Source organism: Mesoplodon densirostris, chromosome 6 (assembly GCF_025265405.1).
Source record: "Mesoplodon densirostris isolate mMesDen1 chromosome 6, mMesDen1 primary haplotype, whole genome shotgun sequence".
In the NCBI taxonomy this organism is placed as follows: Eukaryota; Metazoa; Chordata; class Mammalia; order Artiodactyla; family Ziphiidae; genus Mesoplodon; species Mesoplodon densirostris.
Genome location: NC_082666.1, coordinates 960,446 through 975,638, shown reverse-complemented (window position 1 = coordinate 975,638; position 15,193 = coordinate 960,446). Strand labels below are relative to the sequence as shown.

Below are 15,193 nucleotides of genomic sequence, written 5' to 3'. Positions count from 1 at the left end.
CCCACAGGCCCTTTCTTCCACCCCAGAAAGTTCAGAGGAGCCAGAGGCCTGCAGTTTAGGCTAAAACATAAGAGACAAAGGCGGCCCAGAGAGAGGCCAGCACATGAAAGGGCAGCAGACACTGGTGCTGCTGGCCGGCCCCTGCCCCCTCCTCACCCCTCTAGGCCCAAGGGAGCCCCGCCAGGCCTGAGAGGAGGGGTCCTGGAGAACAGAGAACTGGACCCTGCCCTGGTGCTCATGGCAGGGGCCCAGACTAGCCTGGGAAGAGCAGAAGGGAAGAAGGCAGGGGACATGGAACAGCCACGGCGAAGACTGGGAGACCAGGGCGGGAGTGCCCCTCTTGGCCCAGAGACTTCCTTCGATGGGACCCTGGAAACTGGGCTGGGGGACAGGCGACAGGGAGGCCCTGGCAGGAGCCCACCAGCAGGAGGGGGCTCTGGTGGGGCAGCCCCAGGCCTTGGGCCTCCGGGAACCTCAGCAGGGGTGGGGCTCCAGATGCACTGCACATGGCTTGGCCCTGGCTCCAAGCAGAGGCATGTGGCTGCAGAGAGGTGCCAGGAGAGGGGTCCTCAGAACCCTCCTCCCCCCGACAGGATCCAGACCTCCCAGGGAGGCCGGTTAAGGTCTTGGCTGCCCCTGGCTCAGTCTCTCCATCGGAAGCCACAGTGTCTGGTGGCCGAAACATCTCCTTCACTCACTGCGCCCTTTCTACAAGTGCTCATCAAGTCATTCAACAGACGTTTGCCGAGCACCTCCTATGGGGCCAGAGGCATACCAGGCTCCCTGCAGGCACAGTGAACGAGGGATGCTCACGGACTCCATGGTAAGTGGGGGGACCCACCATCGGTCCAGGGGAGAGCAGGCTTGTCAGAGGCTCCCTGGGTTGGGGGGAGGCCCGTGCTGCCTCGTGAGATGCAGCAGACAGACAGGAGAGCAAGTGCGGCACACATGTCCTGTGGAAAGAATCACAGGACAGGAACAGGCATATCACAGAGGCTTCGCTCGTCCTGACCAGAGGTATCTACTCTCCTGACTTCTGTACTTGCTACTCTCTTGCGGTTCTTTATAGTTTTCCATCTTTCTAAATAATATATTGTGCTGTTTCTCCTGGGTTTTTTTTTTTTTAGAATTTTATCTTTTATTTATTTTTGGCTGCGCTGGGTCTTCGTTGCTGCACGCGGGCTTTCTCTAGTTGTGGTGAGCAGGGGCTACTCTTGGTTGTGGTGCATGGGCTTCTCATTGCGGTGGCTTCTCTTGTTGCGGAGCACGGGCTCTAGGCGCGTGGGCTTCAGTAGTTGTGGCGTGCAGGCTCAGTAGCCTTGCGGCATGTGGGATCCTCCCAGACCAGGGCTCGAACCTGTGTCCCCTGCATTGGCATGCGGATTCTTAACCACTGCGCCACCAGGGAAGTCCTTTTCTTTCTTTTTCTTTTTTTTTTTTTATACTGGAATACTGTTCTGGAATTTGCTTCTTTCACTCCCATTGTATTTTTGAGATTCAGCATGCTGACTTGTGAAGCTGTAGGTGGTCCGCCCTGTTGCCGCGTTGTCCTCTGCTGTGAGTGTTGCAAAGCTCACATTTCCTCTGTGAGTGTGTCGGGGGTCCTGGCTTCAGGCTGTTTTCACTAAGATTGCTCCTGTGCACATTTGCACATGGGCAAGCCTTTCCCTGGGGAATAGCCTAGGAGCTGGTAGCCAGAGCGCACCTGTGTGTTCAGGTTCACCTGCAAATAACTGTACTGTTTTCAGGATGGTGGCGCCACCTGGTGACCTCAAGAGCACACACCACCATTTTGGTTGGTATTGTGCAACTCTTGGATTTTGGAGAAGCCGGTGAAAAAGAAATCACTTTGAGCTTTTTTTTTTTTTTTTATTTGGCTGCGTTGGGTCCTTGTTGCTGCACGCAGGCTTTCTCTAGTTGCGGTGGGCAGGGGCTACTCTTCGCTGTGGTGCGCAGGCTTCTCACTGCAGTGGCTTCTCTTTTTGCAGAGCACAGGCTCTAGGGCATGCGGGCTTCAGTAGTTGTGGTTCGCAGGCTTCAGTAGTTGTGGCTCGCGGGCTCTGGAGCACAGGCTCAGTAGTTGTGGCGCACGGGCTTTGTTGCTCCGCGGCATGGGGGATCTTCCCGGACCAGGGCTCAAACCCGTGTCCGCTGCATTGGCAGGCGGATTCTTAACCACTGTGCCACCAGGGAAGTCCTCTCTTTGAGCTTTTAATGTCATTTCCTTGATTACTAAAGAAATGGAGTCTTTCCTGTCTTCCATGAGGCATCTTTTCAAATCTTTGTTCATTCTCTAGGGATTGTTTATCTCTTCCTTATAGATTTGCAGGAATTCTTTATGTATACTGGGGACATGAGTCCTTTGCAGTGAAATCATGGAAGTGCTTGATTAGTCCAGATGTATCCGTTTTCTGCTCTATCATTTGCTCCTTTTGGGTCCTGTATGCGTAATCTATCATGAGGTATTTATCCACCGCTAATGGATTGGCATAATCTTGTTTAAAATATCCTGTTAGTGGGAATTCCCCAGTGGTCCAGTGGTTAGGACTCCACGCTTCCACTGCAGGGAGCATGGGTTCAGTCTCTGGTCGGGGAACTAAGATACTGCATACAGTGCAGCAGGGCAAAAAAAAAAAAAAAATCCTGTTAGCATCTGCTTAATTTCTGCAGCATATGTTGTTATTTTTTTAATTGCTAACATCATTTTATTTCTGCCTTATCTCTTTTATTATTCACTAATCCAGGCAGATGTTTCTGCACTTCGTTAGTTTTCTCAATCAAGTTTTTGCCTTTATGGATGTTTTCTATAAAACATGTTTGTTTTCTATTTCACTAATTTCTGCTCTAACCTTTATTATTCTTACTCAAATATAACTTTATGTGAGCAGGAGTTTTCATGTCTCTTTTGTTCGGATGTTCCCCAGCATCAAGAAAAGTGTCAGGGGCTTCCCTGGTGGTGCAGTGGTTGAGAGTCCACCTGCCGATGCAGGGGACACGGGTTCGTGCCCCGGTCTGGGAAGATCCCACATGCTGTGGAGCGGCTGGGCCCGTGATCCATGGCCGCGCAGCCTGCGCGTCCGGAGCCTGTGCTCCGCAACGGGAGAGGCCACAACAGTGAGAGGCCCGTGTACCAGAAAAAAAAAAGTGTCAGGGAATTCCCTGGTGGTCCAGTGGTTAGGACTCCACACTTTCACTGCCCTCATTCAATCCCTGGTGGGGAAACTAGGATCCCACAAGCCACGTGGCGTGGCCAAAAAAAAAAAGTTTAAAAACAAGTGTCAGGTATATATATATACTCAATAAAAATATTATAATATAATGTGTTATGATTTCTTTTTTCTATATTCTTTGTATTTATTTCTGCTATTTCTTTTTCCAACTTCTGAAGTTCAATGCCTAGTTCATTACTTACAAGGCTTTCTTCTTTCCTAATGTATCTGAGTGTCTATATAAATTTCCCTCTGGTCTCTGCTTTTTTTTTTTTTTTTTTTTTTTGCGGTACGCGGACCTCTCACTGTTGTGGCCTCTCCCGTTGCGGAGCACAGGCTCCGGACGCGCAGGCTCAGAGGCCATGGCTCACGGGCCCAGCCGCTCCGCGGCATGTGGGATCTTCCTGGATGGAGGCACGAACCCGTGTCCCCTGCATCGGCAGGTGGACTCTCAACCACTGCGCCACCGGGGAAGCCCTGGTCTCTGCTTTTGATGCACACTCTTTTTATTTTCACTTAGATAATTTTTCTTCATTTTCATTGTGATTTCTTATTTGACGTATGAATTGTTTAGATGTGGGTGTGGGTTTTTTCCTTTTTTTAAATTTATTTTTTCCTGTTTTTTGTTTTTTATTTTTTGTGTGTTCCCCCCCCCCTTTTTTTGTTGTTGTTTCTTTTTGCTTTTGTTTCTTTTGGTTTTGGTTTTTGGCTTTTTGGGGGAGGTGTGTGTGCTTTAATATCCAAAAGTCTGGGCTTTTTTCTGAGGTACCTGCATCGTGGTTACATCATGTAGTCTGCATGAGAGCAATCTTCTGATATTTGTTGGATTGCCTTTTGGGCCCAGCATGTGGTCATAAACAGTTATAGATGCTCCCCGTGTGCTTGAGAAGAATGTGTATTCTCCAATTAGTGAGTGTCTTGGTCTGGATTTGTCCATTAGATCAACATTACCAATAATGTTTAAATCTACTATATCCTATTGATTATCAAGAGATATATGTTAAAATTTCTCACTGTGATGGTGAGTTTGTCAATTTTTCTTTATAGTTCTGATAAGTCTTGCCGTATATATATATATATATTTTTTTCTAACATGTCGTACAATAGCAAAACCAAGAAATTGACATTGGTACAACCTAAGGAGCTTACTTCTATTTCACTGGTTTTACTTGCACTCATTTGTGTGTGTAGCTCTCTGCAATTTTACCACATGTGTAGCCTTATGGAACCACCACGACAACCCAGAAATTCAATTGAACCATCCCCACGAGACCCCTCACACTGCCCTTTAGCCAACCCACACCCTCCATCTCCATAATCATGTTATTTCCCAGTTGGTACATGAATGGGTCACACATAATGTATCCTTTTGAGATTGGCTCTTACTACCCAGCATAGTTTCCCTGAGGTGCATCCATGTTGTTGTGTTATCCATAGTTCCTTCCTTTTCATTGATGATTTGTATCCTGTGGTGTGCATGGACCATAGTTTGTTCAAACAGTCACCCATAGAAGGAAGGACATTTGAGCAGTATCTAGTTGGGAGCTACTACCAGTGAAGCTGCTACTAACAATCATGTACATGTTCCTGCGTGAAAATACGTCTTCGTTTCTCTGGGATAAATGCCCAAGAATGCAATCGCTGTGTGTATGATGTGTTAGGGTGCTCCAGAGAAAGGAAGGAAAACCAACAGGAATATATATATGGGAGTGGCAGGGAGGAGAGAGGGAGAGAGGGAGAGAAACAGATTCATTTTAAGGAATTGGCTCATGCGGTTGTAGGAGCTGGCAAGTCTGAAGTCTGCAAAGCAGGTCAGCAGGTTGGAACCCAGGGAAGACTGGATGTAGCAGTCTTGAGCGCAAAAGCAGTCTGCAGACCGACTTCCTTCCTTTCGGGGGATCTTAGTCTTTTTTCTTAAGGCCTTCAACTGAGTGGATGAGGCCAACCCACACTATAGGGAACAATCTGCTTTACTCAAAGCCCACTGGTGTAAAGGTCAATCATATCTAAAACATACCTTCACAGCAACTTCTGTGTTTGACCAAAGGATTGGGATTGACCATATCCTAGCCAAGCTGACACATGAAATTAACCATCATACGTGGTAAGTCAATTTTATTTTATTTTATTGTTTTTTAAAATAAATTTATTTATTTTTGGCTGCATTGGGTCTTCATTACTGCGTGCGGGCTTTCTCTAGTTGCGGCGCGCGGGGGATACTCTTCCTTGCAACGCGCGGGCTTCTCATTGGGCGGCTTCTCTTATGGTGGAGCACGGGCTCTAGGCGCACAGCCCTCAGTAGTTGCGACACTCGGGCTCAGTAGTTGTGGCTCGCGGGCTCTAGAGCGCAGGCTCAGTAGTTGTGGCGCACGGGCTCCGTTGCTCCACGGCATGTGGGATCTTCCCGGACCAGAGATCAAACCCATGTCCGCTGCATTAGCAGGCGGATTCTTAACCACTGAGCCACCAGGGAAGCCCCTCAATTTTAGTTTTAAAAGGAATTGCCAAATTATTTTCCAGAGTGGTTGTAGCATTCAACATTCCCACCAATACTGCATGAGTGACCCGGTTTCTCCCCATCCTCACCAGCACACTCTTATCAGTGTTTCACGTTAGCCACTCTCATTGGGGTGTAGCCATTCTCACTGTAGTTTTAATTGGCATTTTTCTAATGGCTAATGACACTGAACATTTTCTCACATGCTTATACGCCATCAGTATGTCCTCCTCGGTGAAATGTCTGCATATCTCTGTGATTTATATTTTGGTATTGGGTGATTACAACTTTAGGGTTGCTATACCTTCCTGGTAAATTAAACTTTTTATTATTAGATAGTTACTCTCTTCAACACTACTAATGTTTCTTGCCTTAAAATCTATTCTGTGGGCTTCCCTGGTGGCTCAGTGGTTGAGAGTCCGCCTGCCGATGCAGGGGACGCAGGTTCGTGCCCCGGTCTGGGAGGATCCCACATGCCGCGGAGCGGCTGGGCCCGTGAGCCATGGCGGCTGAGCCTGTGCGTCTGGACCCTGCGCTCCACAACGGGAGAGGCCACAGCGGTGAGAGGCCCGTGTACCGCAAAAAAAAAAAACAACAAAAAAACCTCCCACTGAATCCACAACAAAAACAAATACATATACTAAATGCAAGCATGGACTAAACATGAGTTCTCTTAATCAGATATATTCAAGGCTAGTAGATGTTAAAATTTTCAAGCATCAACTGCCTAAGAACAGCAGACCAGCACTTTGCCAGACCTAGCTAAGAAAGAAAGTCTTCAATTTTATTTCTTAAGGTGACTTGGTATATAATATCCCAAGACAATGATTACCTTTCTCATTTTACATGAAAGGTGGCTGTATTTCAGGTATGTTTTATATCTTAGGTCAGGCTTTATGAATAGCTTCCAGCTCCTAAAATTTTCAAAACAATTATACCTACCATTCTGCACTGTCCATTTTCTTTTATTTTTTAAACTGCAGAGTACTTTTATATTTACTGTCAATTTGACCCTCACTCCAACTGAGACTGGCACAAGTATTATCTTTACCAAGTCTCCCTTCAGCTATGCTGAAATTTTCCATCTGAAGTCCATTTGAGTTTTAAATTTTTATATATATTATAAATTCCTGGTTCTGTTAGATTCTTTTTCATGCTATCAGTCACCTTTATAGAAGAGAAGATTACACTTTTTTTAAACAGAATAAGAAACTATAAAGACTATTCCTTGTTCATATTTTCAAGGATCTCTTTTATTTCTTCAGGCATACAAAACATAGCCATTTTATGTTCTCTGATGATTGAATATCTGAAATGGCTACAGAATCTGTTGTTTCTGCTGGCTGTCATGGTAGATTCTTTCCTTGTGGTGTTTGTGAAATGCTTTTTAAGCTGGAGATGCTCATTTTCCTTGGAACTTGGTCTGTAGGAAATCCTTGAGGCCTGGTGGAGTTGCATTGCTCTCGAGCAGAGATGTTCAGCTAAGGGCAACTTTGCCCCCTGGGCACTGGCAATGTCCATCGACATTTTGGTCATCACAACTGACTGTGTGTGTTGCTGGCATCTAGTGGATAGAGGCCAGGGATGGTAATAAACATCCTACGGTGCACGGACAGCTCCCCCAAGACTTAACACGGGCCCAAACATCCCCCGTGCATGGCTAAGAAACACTCGCTGCTCTAGCGAGGATGTTTGGCTTCCGCCAGCCACCTGGGCCCGGCCAACCTGGGGCCACTTACAATTCTCCCCTTGGGGTCTCTAGGGCCACAGGCAGCCTGATTTCAGACTGCTAATGAATAGGATGCGTTTTCCGCCCTGCATGGAAAGCCAGTGCCACGAGGCCTCTCCCTGAGTCGCGGGTTTCTTCCACACTCACCCTGCGGCTGAAGGGTCCGCCTTCTGTGGGCAGTACCCCTGGGGCAGACACTGGGTTCTGGTCCTGCCTCCCAAGTTCCGTGAAGATCTCAGGGGGAAAGCAGACACCCTCAGGGCAAAGGCTACCCCCTTTGCCGTTTCAGCCTCTGCAGGTTCGTTCCCTCTATATCCAAGGTGCAGGGCTGGGCAGGAGCCAGTCAGGTGAAGCAGGAAGTGGGTGTTCCCAGGGACGGAACAGCACTTGCAAAGCCCAGAGACGGGATAGCCCGGGCTGGCAGGGCTGGGGGCGGGGGGTGTGGAGGTTGAACGCTGCTTGGGGCCTGGGTCTGCCCTGCGTCATGAGGAAGTGCAGCAAGGATTCGGAGCAGGGGAGGGACAGTTTTCCGTTCTGGAATTGTCCAGGGCTGTGTTTGAGGGTCTGCGAGCAGAGGGACTCCTAGTGAGGGTGGGCTCAGGGCCTGGGCAGGTAGGGGGAGTGGTCACGGGGTTGCAGTGGGCAACGGGAGGGGGAATCAGGAAAGGGGCGGCCTTGGGGAGGTCCTGGTGGGCGGGCCCCTGACGGCTGGGAGGATGCCTCCCCAGCGGGCACTGGTCCAGTCACCACACCACACGTAGGCTTCGGTGCTGGAGGCCCCATCTGGCCCTTCAGGACCAGCCCCCCTTCCATCTCAGGGAACCTGCCCAGGAGGTCTAAGTCCAGGGGCGCTTGGGCCCGCAGGAGAACCCCACCATCTTCTGAGGGCCGCTTGTGTGCTGGGCGGATTCGGGCCTGACCTGGGACAACCACGCACCCAGAGCCCCGCGCCCGCTGGCCCCGAGTGTGGTGTAGGGACGTAGGGACGGACTCCGGCCAGGTCGCTGCTGGTGTGGTGGAGCTGGGCCCGGCGGGGAGTAGCTGCCTGCACCTGGGACCCCTCCTCTGTGGTCAGGCCACGCCCCCCCCCTCCCCGGGCTGTGTGAAGCTGTGCACACAACCCCTCCAGGCCGCAGGTCCCACGCTCCATCCGGGGCCCCTGACCGCTCAGCCTGCCTGTAATGCCCCTGTATGCTCAGCTGGGGGCCGGCGGGGGAAGACAGCGAGGAGCATGGAGCCCCTCTCGGGGTTGTCACAGGCCTAGCTGAGCAGGGGGTCTCCCTTAGAGCAGGAAAGGACCCCCAACGGGGCCCACTGACGGCCTCTTCCTAAGTCCTGCGGGCCCCCCTTCCTGTGATCCAGACCCAGGGCCAAGCTGGGGTGGGGGGATGGAGGGTGTGCAGGTCCCCATACCAGGGGAACCTTGGATCTGGTGAAGGGCCTGGCAAGGCTGCTGGACCTACAAGGCCCCTTGGGGCATGTCTGGGAGGCCCAGGCTGACCCCCTTCCTGGGAACAGGGCCCTCCCCAAGGAAGGGCACACTTAAGCCACCCTGGTAACCACAGCCCTGGCCAGGTCACCTGGTAGGCCCAAGGCTCTGGGCCTGGGTCACAGGTTGCTTGGTGGAGTCTGGGCCAGGAGGGATGAAGGCCAACCCATTTGTTTAGCATCTAAGGTCCGTGGGGAGGACCAAGCAGGCCAGCTTTGGCCCAGGGATGAATCCAGTGAATCCCCAACACCGTGCCCTCGGGGCTTCTCTGGAACTGGACACAAGCAGAGCCCCCTTCTTAGAGGCCACCCTCCATCTGCTCCTGGCTGAGCGACAGCCGCCTAGTCTTGAGCGGGGCAAGACGCCCTTGGACCCCCGGGGCCAATCACCCACTGGACCTGCAGGTGTCCTAGCCCGCCCCAGGTTCCCCTACTCCAGGCCCCATCTGAGACACCACAGCGGGGCCTCCAAGGCCGCAGTCACCGGTGCATGTGGCGCCCTCTGCTGGCCATTCTTGGGAACGCAGCCTAGTGTGATCAGTTGGAGACCCCAGGTGGGAGGGGAGGCACACCAGCTGCAAACCCGGGGGCAGGCCTGCCCAGGGCTGCCCAGATCTGGTGAACACGAGGGGGTGCCCCCCACTGTCCACTGACAGTGGCAGGAGCAGCTTCACGCTGTGTGTTGGCATGATGAAGTCCCACCCCAGGTCAGGCCCCCAAGACCAAGATGGAGTCAATGTCTGGGGTCTCAGAACATCCTGGGGTTAGGGGAGCCCGGACTGGAAGGGAGGAAGGAGGGTGGTGCTCGGGCTGGCCAGGGCGCCTTCAGCCTCAGAGGTGGGGCTCAAGGAAGTGCCCGCCCAGGGCTGAGTGCCGGGCCGCGAGGCCCCACGTCCGTGCCTGGGGCCGTCTAGATGAAGGTGGAGTCCAGGGGCCCAGCGTCCTGCTGGCTGAGGGCACGGGCCTCAAACAGCTGCTTGATGAGGGCGGACTTCTCCTGCTCCAGCTGTGTGATACGCTCGCTCTTGTGGGTCACCTCCTGGGCGGGCAGGAGGGCCGTCAGGGCCTGCCCGGCCTCCAGCCCCCGGCCCTGCGCCCCGCCCGCAGCTCACCTGGGTGAGAAGGCGGTTCTGCTCCTTCAGCACGAGAATGGTCTGCTGCTGCCAGCCGGGGACCGAGGGCGAGGCGGGGGCCAGGGCAGGGCCCAGGGGCCCTGAGGAGGACGAGGGCAGAGCCTACAGGAGGGCACGGTCAGGCAGGCCTGGCACAGCCTCTAGGACAAGGATGAGGGCGGCACCGAGCTGGTCTGTGGAGCACTCACCCTTCCGGCACAGGCCGCGGCCAGCAGTTCCCCCAGGCATCGGGCCACCTCCTGCACCTTGGGCAGCAGCTGCCCCAGCAGGCGGGGGCTCCCCTCAGCCCCGAAGCCCTGGGAGGAGAGTGGGGGAGGGGTGGTCAGAGAGCAGGGCCAGCCGGGGTCAGCCCCAATGCCTCGAGGGGGGTCCGCATGGGTGGGAGGAAGTCACTGCTCAGAGCTGAGGGAGCCCAGGGGTGTCGCAGCAGGTGGGGAATATCACGGGGGGGGGGGGGCGCAGGGCCCAGCACTCTGGGTGGAGCGACAGCCACTGTGCCCAGCTGGGGGTGCCCGGGTTTGGGTGGGTGATCACTGTGTGTTGGGGGAGGGCCACTCTGCCTGGGGGTGGGGGGCAGCCTAGCCCTGGGCAGCGTTACTCACGGCACTGGCCCTGCTTTGGCCCAGGCGGCGCTGGCGCTCCTGCACACGCTGCAGCTGCTGCTGGTACCAGTCCCGGCCCCGCGCCATCATCTCCAGGCCCTGCAGTAGAACCTCCTGCTCCTGTTCCAGCTCCTTCATCTGCTTCAGCTGCGACACACGGGCACGCACCATGCCAACGGGCGCGACAGCGGGTGCCGCCTGCACCTGTCTACGTCTGCAGCTCACACCAGCCCGCACAGGAACGGACCCACCGGCCCGTGCGCACACCCGTACTCGCGTGAGCCCTCCTGCGCTGGGAAGCACAGCCCCCCTCCTCCTCCAGGGGCCCCTGGCCTTCCTCGGGCCCTCCACGCAGCCCTCCCCAGGGGAACCTCCCCCTCTCTTTACGGAGAGTGGTAGGCCCCCGGCTGGTGGGCCGGCCTACCATAGCAGGGAAGCAGGCAGGGGCCGGCGCAGTGCTGGGGAGGGGGCTAAACCTTCCCCCCAAAGGCCTTCCTGACCTGGCCGTGGGCCGGCCCGCAAGGGGATTCAAAGCAGGATGGGGAGAGAGGGTTAGAAATGCCGACGGTCCTGCCACAGAATCCCCCAGAACCCAAAACCAGCTGCCCCCTCCCGGGCAGGGGGGTGGTCCAGGAGGCCACATCTGGGGGCCAAGGACAAACCCAGGCAAGATGGAGAGCCCCCCAGACCCTTACTCACCAGGTCACAGTCCACACCGTTGGTGATGGTGTGTCTCCGACGCTCCCCTCGGGCACGGGGGCCCCACCGGGCGTCCCCCACGCCCAGCTCCCGGGCCCTGCAGGCCACTGCATCTGCAGCAGAGGCGAGGGCCTGGCTCACTTCCAGGCCTGCCAAGTCAAGCTCGACTCCCCCAGCCCCGCAAAGACCCATCCCGGATCCCCTGCCAACCAACCCCAGCCATGCAGAGCCAGGTGTGCCGGCCTGCATGCCTCGGGATTCCTCAGCAATTCAGAACCTCCGCACCCTGCCGGTGCCAGGCTGGGGTCTGGTCCTCACTCGACCTCCACAAGCTCCCCTCACACCTGCCTTGGGGACAGCCGTGTGGCCGCTGAGGCTGCATGTTTGCACACACACCGGACACATGCCTTAGGCGTGAGCTCTCTGAGGGCAGAGGCTTCATCTGGCTCATCTGTGCACACCCAAGGCCCACACCTCAGGGGCTCAAAGGCTGCTAGGTACAGAGCCAGCAAGGCGGCCTCTGGATTCCACTCCTGTCTCCTTGTCCGCCCAGGCCCTTTAAGGGTGACTGGAGTTCACGCAGGAGAAACGTGGGGCATGAGTGGCAGAGACCTGACTTCTCCCGGGAAGGTGACTGCAGCATAAAGTTAGTTCCCTGCATGTGTGCACCAGCCGTGCCCTCAGCAGGCAACTCCTACAGCAAATGTGGCCAGCTGCAGTCGGCTTGGGGCCGGAAAGCCAGGTACTTCCCTGTGAGAGCCTCCTGGAGGGCCAGCAGGCTTTCCTGGGGGATGGGGGAGTATGTGAAGGGCTGCCCAGGAGGGCAGGAGTGGGGTGCAGGTGAGGAGGGCACCCTCTACTGGCTCCCTAGCCCTATGCCCCGCCCGGCACAGTGGTGGGTGGGTGGTGCAAGAAGGGGGCACAGGTATGCCTGCTAGGGACACGTCCAGAGGGCTGGCACCAGGTGGCCATGCAGGCCACCAGCCAGCCCTGGCAGACAGGCTCCAAGCAGGCCGAGTTCACGTTCCAACCTGCCCAGCTGCCCGGCAAGCAGAGAAGGCACAGCGGGGGAAGGGGGACAGGACACCCTGGAACACCTGGGCTAGTTTGCACTGTCAGGTCTGCAGGGCAGACCTGGAGCCTCCAGATGACGGCACGCTGGACGCCCAGCGGCTGACCAGCAGGCAGAGGCATCATCACCCGTGTCTGGGTCTGATAGAACAGCTTGTACTTATGGAGCTCAGGCCGGCCTGGCGTGTACTCTGAGCCCCAAGAGGGAACAGGAAGCAGGACCTGGACCTCTGAGAGGCTTTGGGAAGCTGTGAACATGGAGGGCTTTCTCTTCCTGGGGTGCTGGGGCGCTCTTGGAGCTCAAGGTTTGGCACCCAAAGAGTATGCCACACGCCCTGGCTGGGCCTCTGCCTGTAAAAGGTGACAGAGAGAGCCCTGGCCTGAAGCCTAGAGAGGGACTGGTGTGAACTCTGCCCCGTGGTGGGCAACAGCCAAGTGCCCGACCCCGGACCTGGACCTCAGAGGGCTGCAGTGAGGGACCCCATGTCACACAGGGCACCAGGGCAAAGCCGGGTGGGACGACAGGACTGAGGCCCCCAAACCCCAATCCCATGGCTGATTTCCAACTGTGTGCAGCCACATGGATTGCACCAGCCCTGAACTCAGGCCAAGCACACCCAGAAGCCCACTCCCCCTACACACACCTTGGGGACAGGGAGGTTGGGCAGTGAGGCGCCTGTGTGCGGGAACCCTCAGCCTCGGGTGGGCTGCTGGATTAGCTCACCAGGGAGGCTAGGGGGTCACCGCAGCTCCAACTGGCAGTCTTGGGCTGGGGAATATGTCCGAGCCTGGGCGGGGGGGTCCAGCGAAGCTGGCAGAGCGGTGGGCAGCACAGAAAGAGCTGGCAGCTGCCCGGGTGGAAGGCCTGCACCTGCACAGGCTGAATGGGCTGAGGGGCCCAGCCCCCGCCCACAGCCATAAAGCAGGTCTTGTTCCCAGGGCAGACTCTGGGGGACAAACAGGGAACCATTCAGCCATCTCCTATCCCTGCCAAGTGGACCGGATGCCAGGCCATCCCCAGGGGCTGTGGTTGGTCCCTCCCAGGTGTCAGAGGTACCACGGCTCCAGGCCTGGAAAACTGGGCTGGAGACCACCCACCCCTCTGCCTTTCCTGGCAGCTACGCCAGGTCCTCCTCCACCACCTCTGGCAGCTCCTGCCTGCCCTGGCCTCCGAGGGGGCAGTGGGCCCAGGCCTCTCGGCGGAGCTGTCAGGCTGAGAGGCACCCAAGAAGGCAGCAGGGGCACTTGACAGTCTGGGGGTCCTCCCTCTACACCAGTGAGAACTGCCTCTAAGTCACCAGGTGAGCCCAAGGGCCCAGGTGTCCCCAGGTGTGGGCAGTTACTGGAGGTGGAGAGCCCCTCATACTGGACAGGTTCCCCGGTGCCCCGCTAGGATTTGGTACAGAGTGGGTTCTGACCAGCCCCTTGGCCCGGGTCCCTGAGCACACCGGGATGGGGACGAGGCTTCTTCCTCTCCGGGCCGCCAGGTGTGTTCCAGGCTCTGAAGCCGACGAAGAGCTGCCCGCTCTCGTCCCCCCGCTGGGAGATGCTCGGGCAGCACCTCTCCGGTGCGCCGGCGAGGGGAGCTACGAGGCGGGGCCGGGGTCCGCCCCGCACTCACCAGCGTCCATGTTCGGGCTCCGCTCCAGCGCCGCGCCCTGGGGCCGTTCGGGCTCCTCCGGGCCGGGCGCCGCCTCCGCCGGGCTGCACAGCTTCTCTAGACTCCGGGCCGCGCCACCCGGGCCGGCCGGCGGGGGGCGCGCGCCCAGGGGCAGGGGCTTCCTCTCCAGGACCGTCCGCGGCTCGTCGGCCGGCGCGAACACCAGGCGCTGCGGCGGCGGCGGCTGCCCCCCGGGCCGCGCCGGGCAGCCTCCCCGGGCCGGGGCGCGCGCCGGGGCCCGCGTGCCGCCGTCGGCGCTCAGCAGTGAGGTGCGGAGGCCGGCCACGAAGCGCTCGAAGGTCAGGTAGCCGCTGGCCGGGGCCACCTGGCGCAGGCCCTCGAGCACGCCGCGGGGCAGCTCGCGAGCGTCGGCGCCCTGCCAGCGGGACTCGATCTCGCGCAAGTGAACGATGCCGCGCCGCCGGTCGTCCAGGATGTCGAAGAGGGTGCGCAGGCTCTGCAGGAAGGCGCGCGGCAGACCCTCCGTGCCGGGCGCGGGCGCGGAAGGCGGCCCGCGGCCGGGCTCGGCCATTGCGGCTCCGGCCATGGCGCCCGCCGGCACGCCTCGGTCCTCGGCCTGCCCCGGGCTGGTCCCCGCGTGGCCCAGAGTCTGTCCCCGCGCGGCCCGACGGCGGGCCCGGCGGCACCCAACCCGCCGCGACAATAGCTGCGACTTTTTGAATGGGCTTCCTCTCGGCGTCAACGCTCATTAGCATTCGCGGCGGCCATTGGCCGAGGCTGACCCATCTCCTCTCCGATTGGCTGAGAGGCCGGCAGCCCGGTTTGATTTTCGAGCGGAGGGGTCGGGGCCTCGCGCGCTCCCGCCGTGCCGGGAGGGACCGGGGGCGCGCGGAGGACCCCGGCTATTAGAAGGCTGGGTCCCCCAACTCTGCCTCCCTCCCGACCTCGCGGGTGGGGGAGGGACCCCTGAGCGGCGCCCTTATACTTCCCAACCCCCACCACACCAGCCCTCCCGCCGCGGTTCCGCCTTTGCCGGGTTTGGCCGCCCAACCCACCTCTCCGAAGGGCGGGGCCAGGCGCCCTGCAGAAAAGCTGTCCCCAGGTGGCCTCCCGGGATAACGATGGGGAGCACAGCCCTCCAGAC

At 57.4% G+C, this 15,193-nt stretch overlaps 1 protein-coding gene across 2 annotated transcripts; it reads right to left on the bottom strand.

Annotated features, from left to right (window-relative positions):
- Nucleotides 1-6,945: 6,945 nt before the first annotated feature.
- Nucleotides 6,946-14,773, bottom strand: SAPCD2 (suppressor APC domain containing 2). 2 transcript variants are annotated; one of them, XM_060101966.1, is made up of 6 exons: nt 14,050-14,773; nt 11,358-11,470; nt 10,659-10,805; nt 10,245-10,352; nt 10,036-10,158; nt 6,946-9,962 (listed from the first exon to the last, which is right to left on the bottom strand). In XM_060101966.1, the coding sequence occupies exons 1-6, from the start codon at nt 14,633-14,635 to the stop codon at nt 9,834-9,836; spliced, it is 1,206 nt and encodes a 401-aa protein (XP_059957949.1). In that variant the 5' UTR covers nt 14,636-14,773; the 3' UTR covers nt 6,946-9,833. The 2 variants fall into 2 exon arrangements, with proteins under 2 accessions (XP_059957949.1, XP_059957948.1); XM_060101965.1 differs by having other exon boundaries at nt 6,946-10,158.
- Between the last annotated feature and the right edge of the window lie 420 nt (nt 14,774-15,193).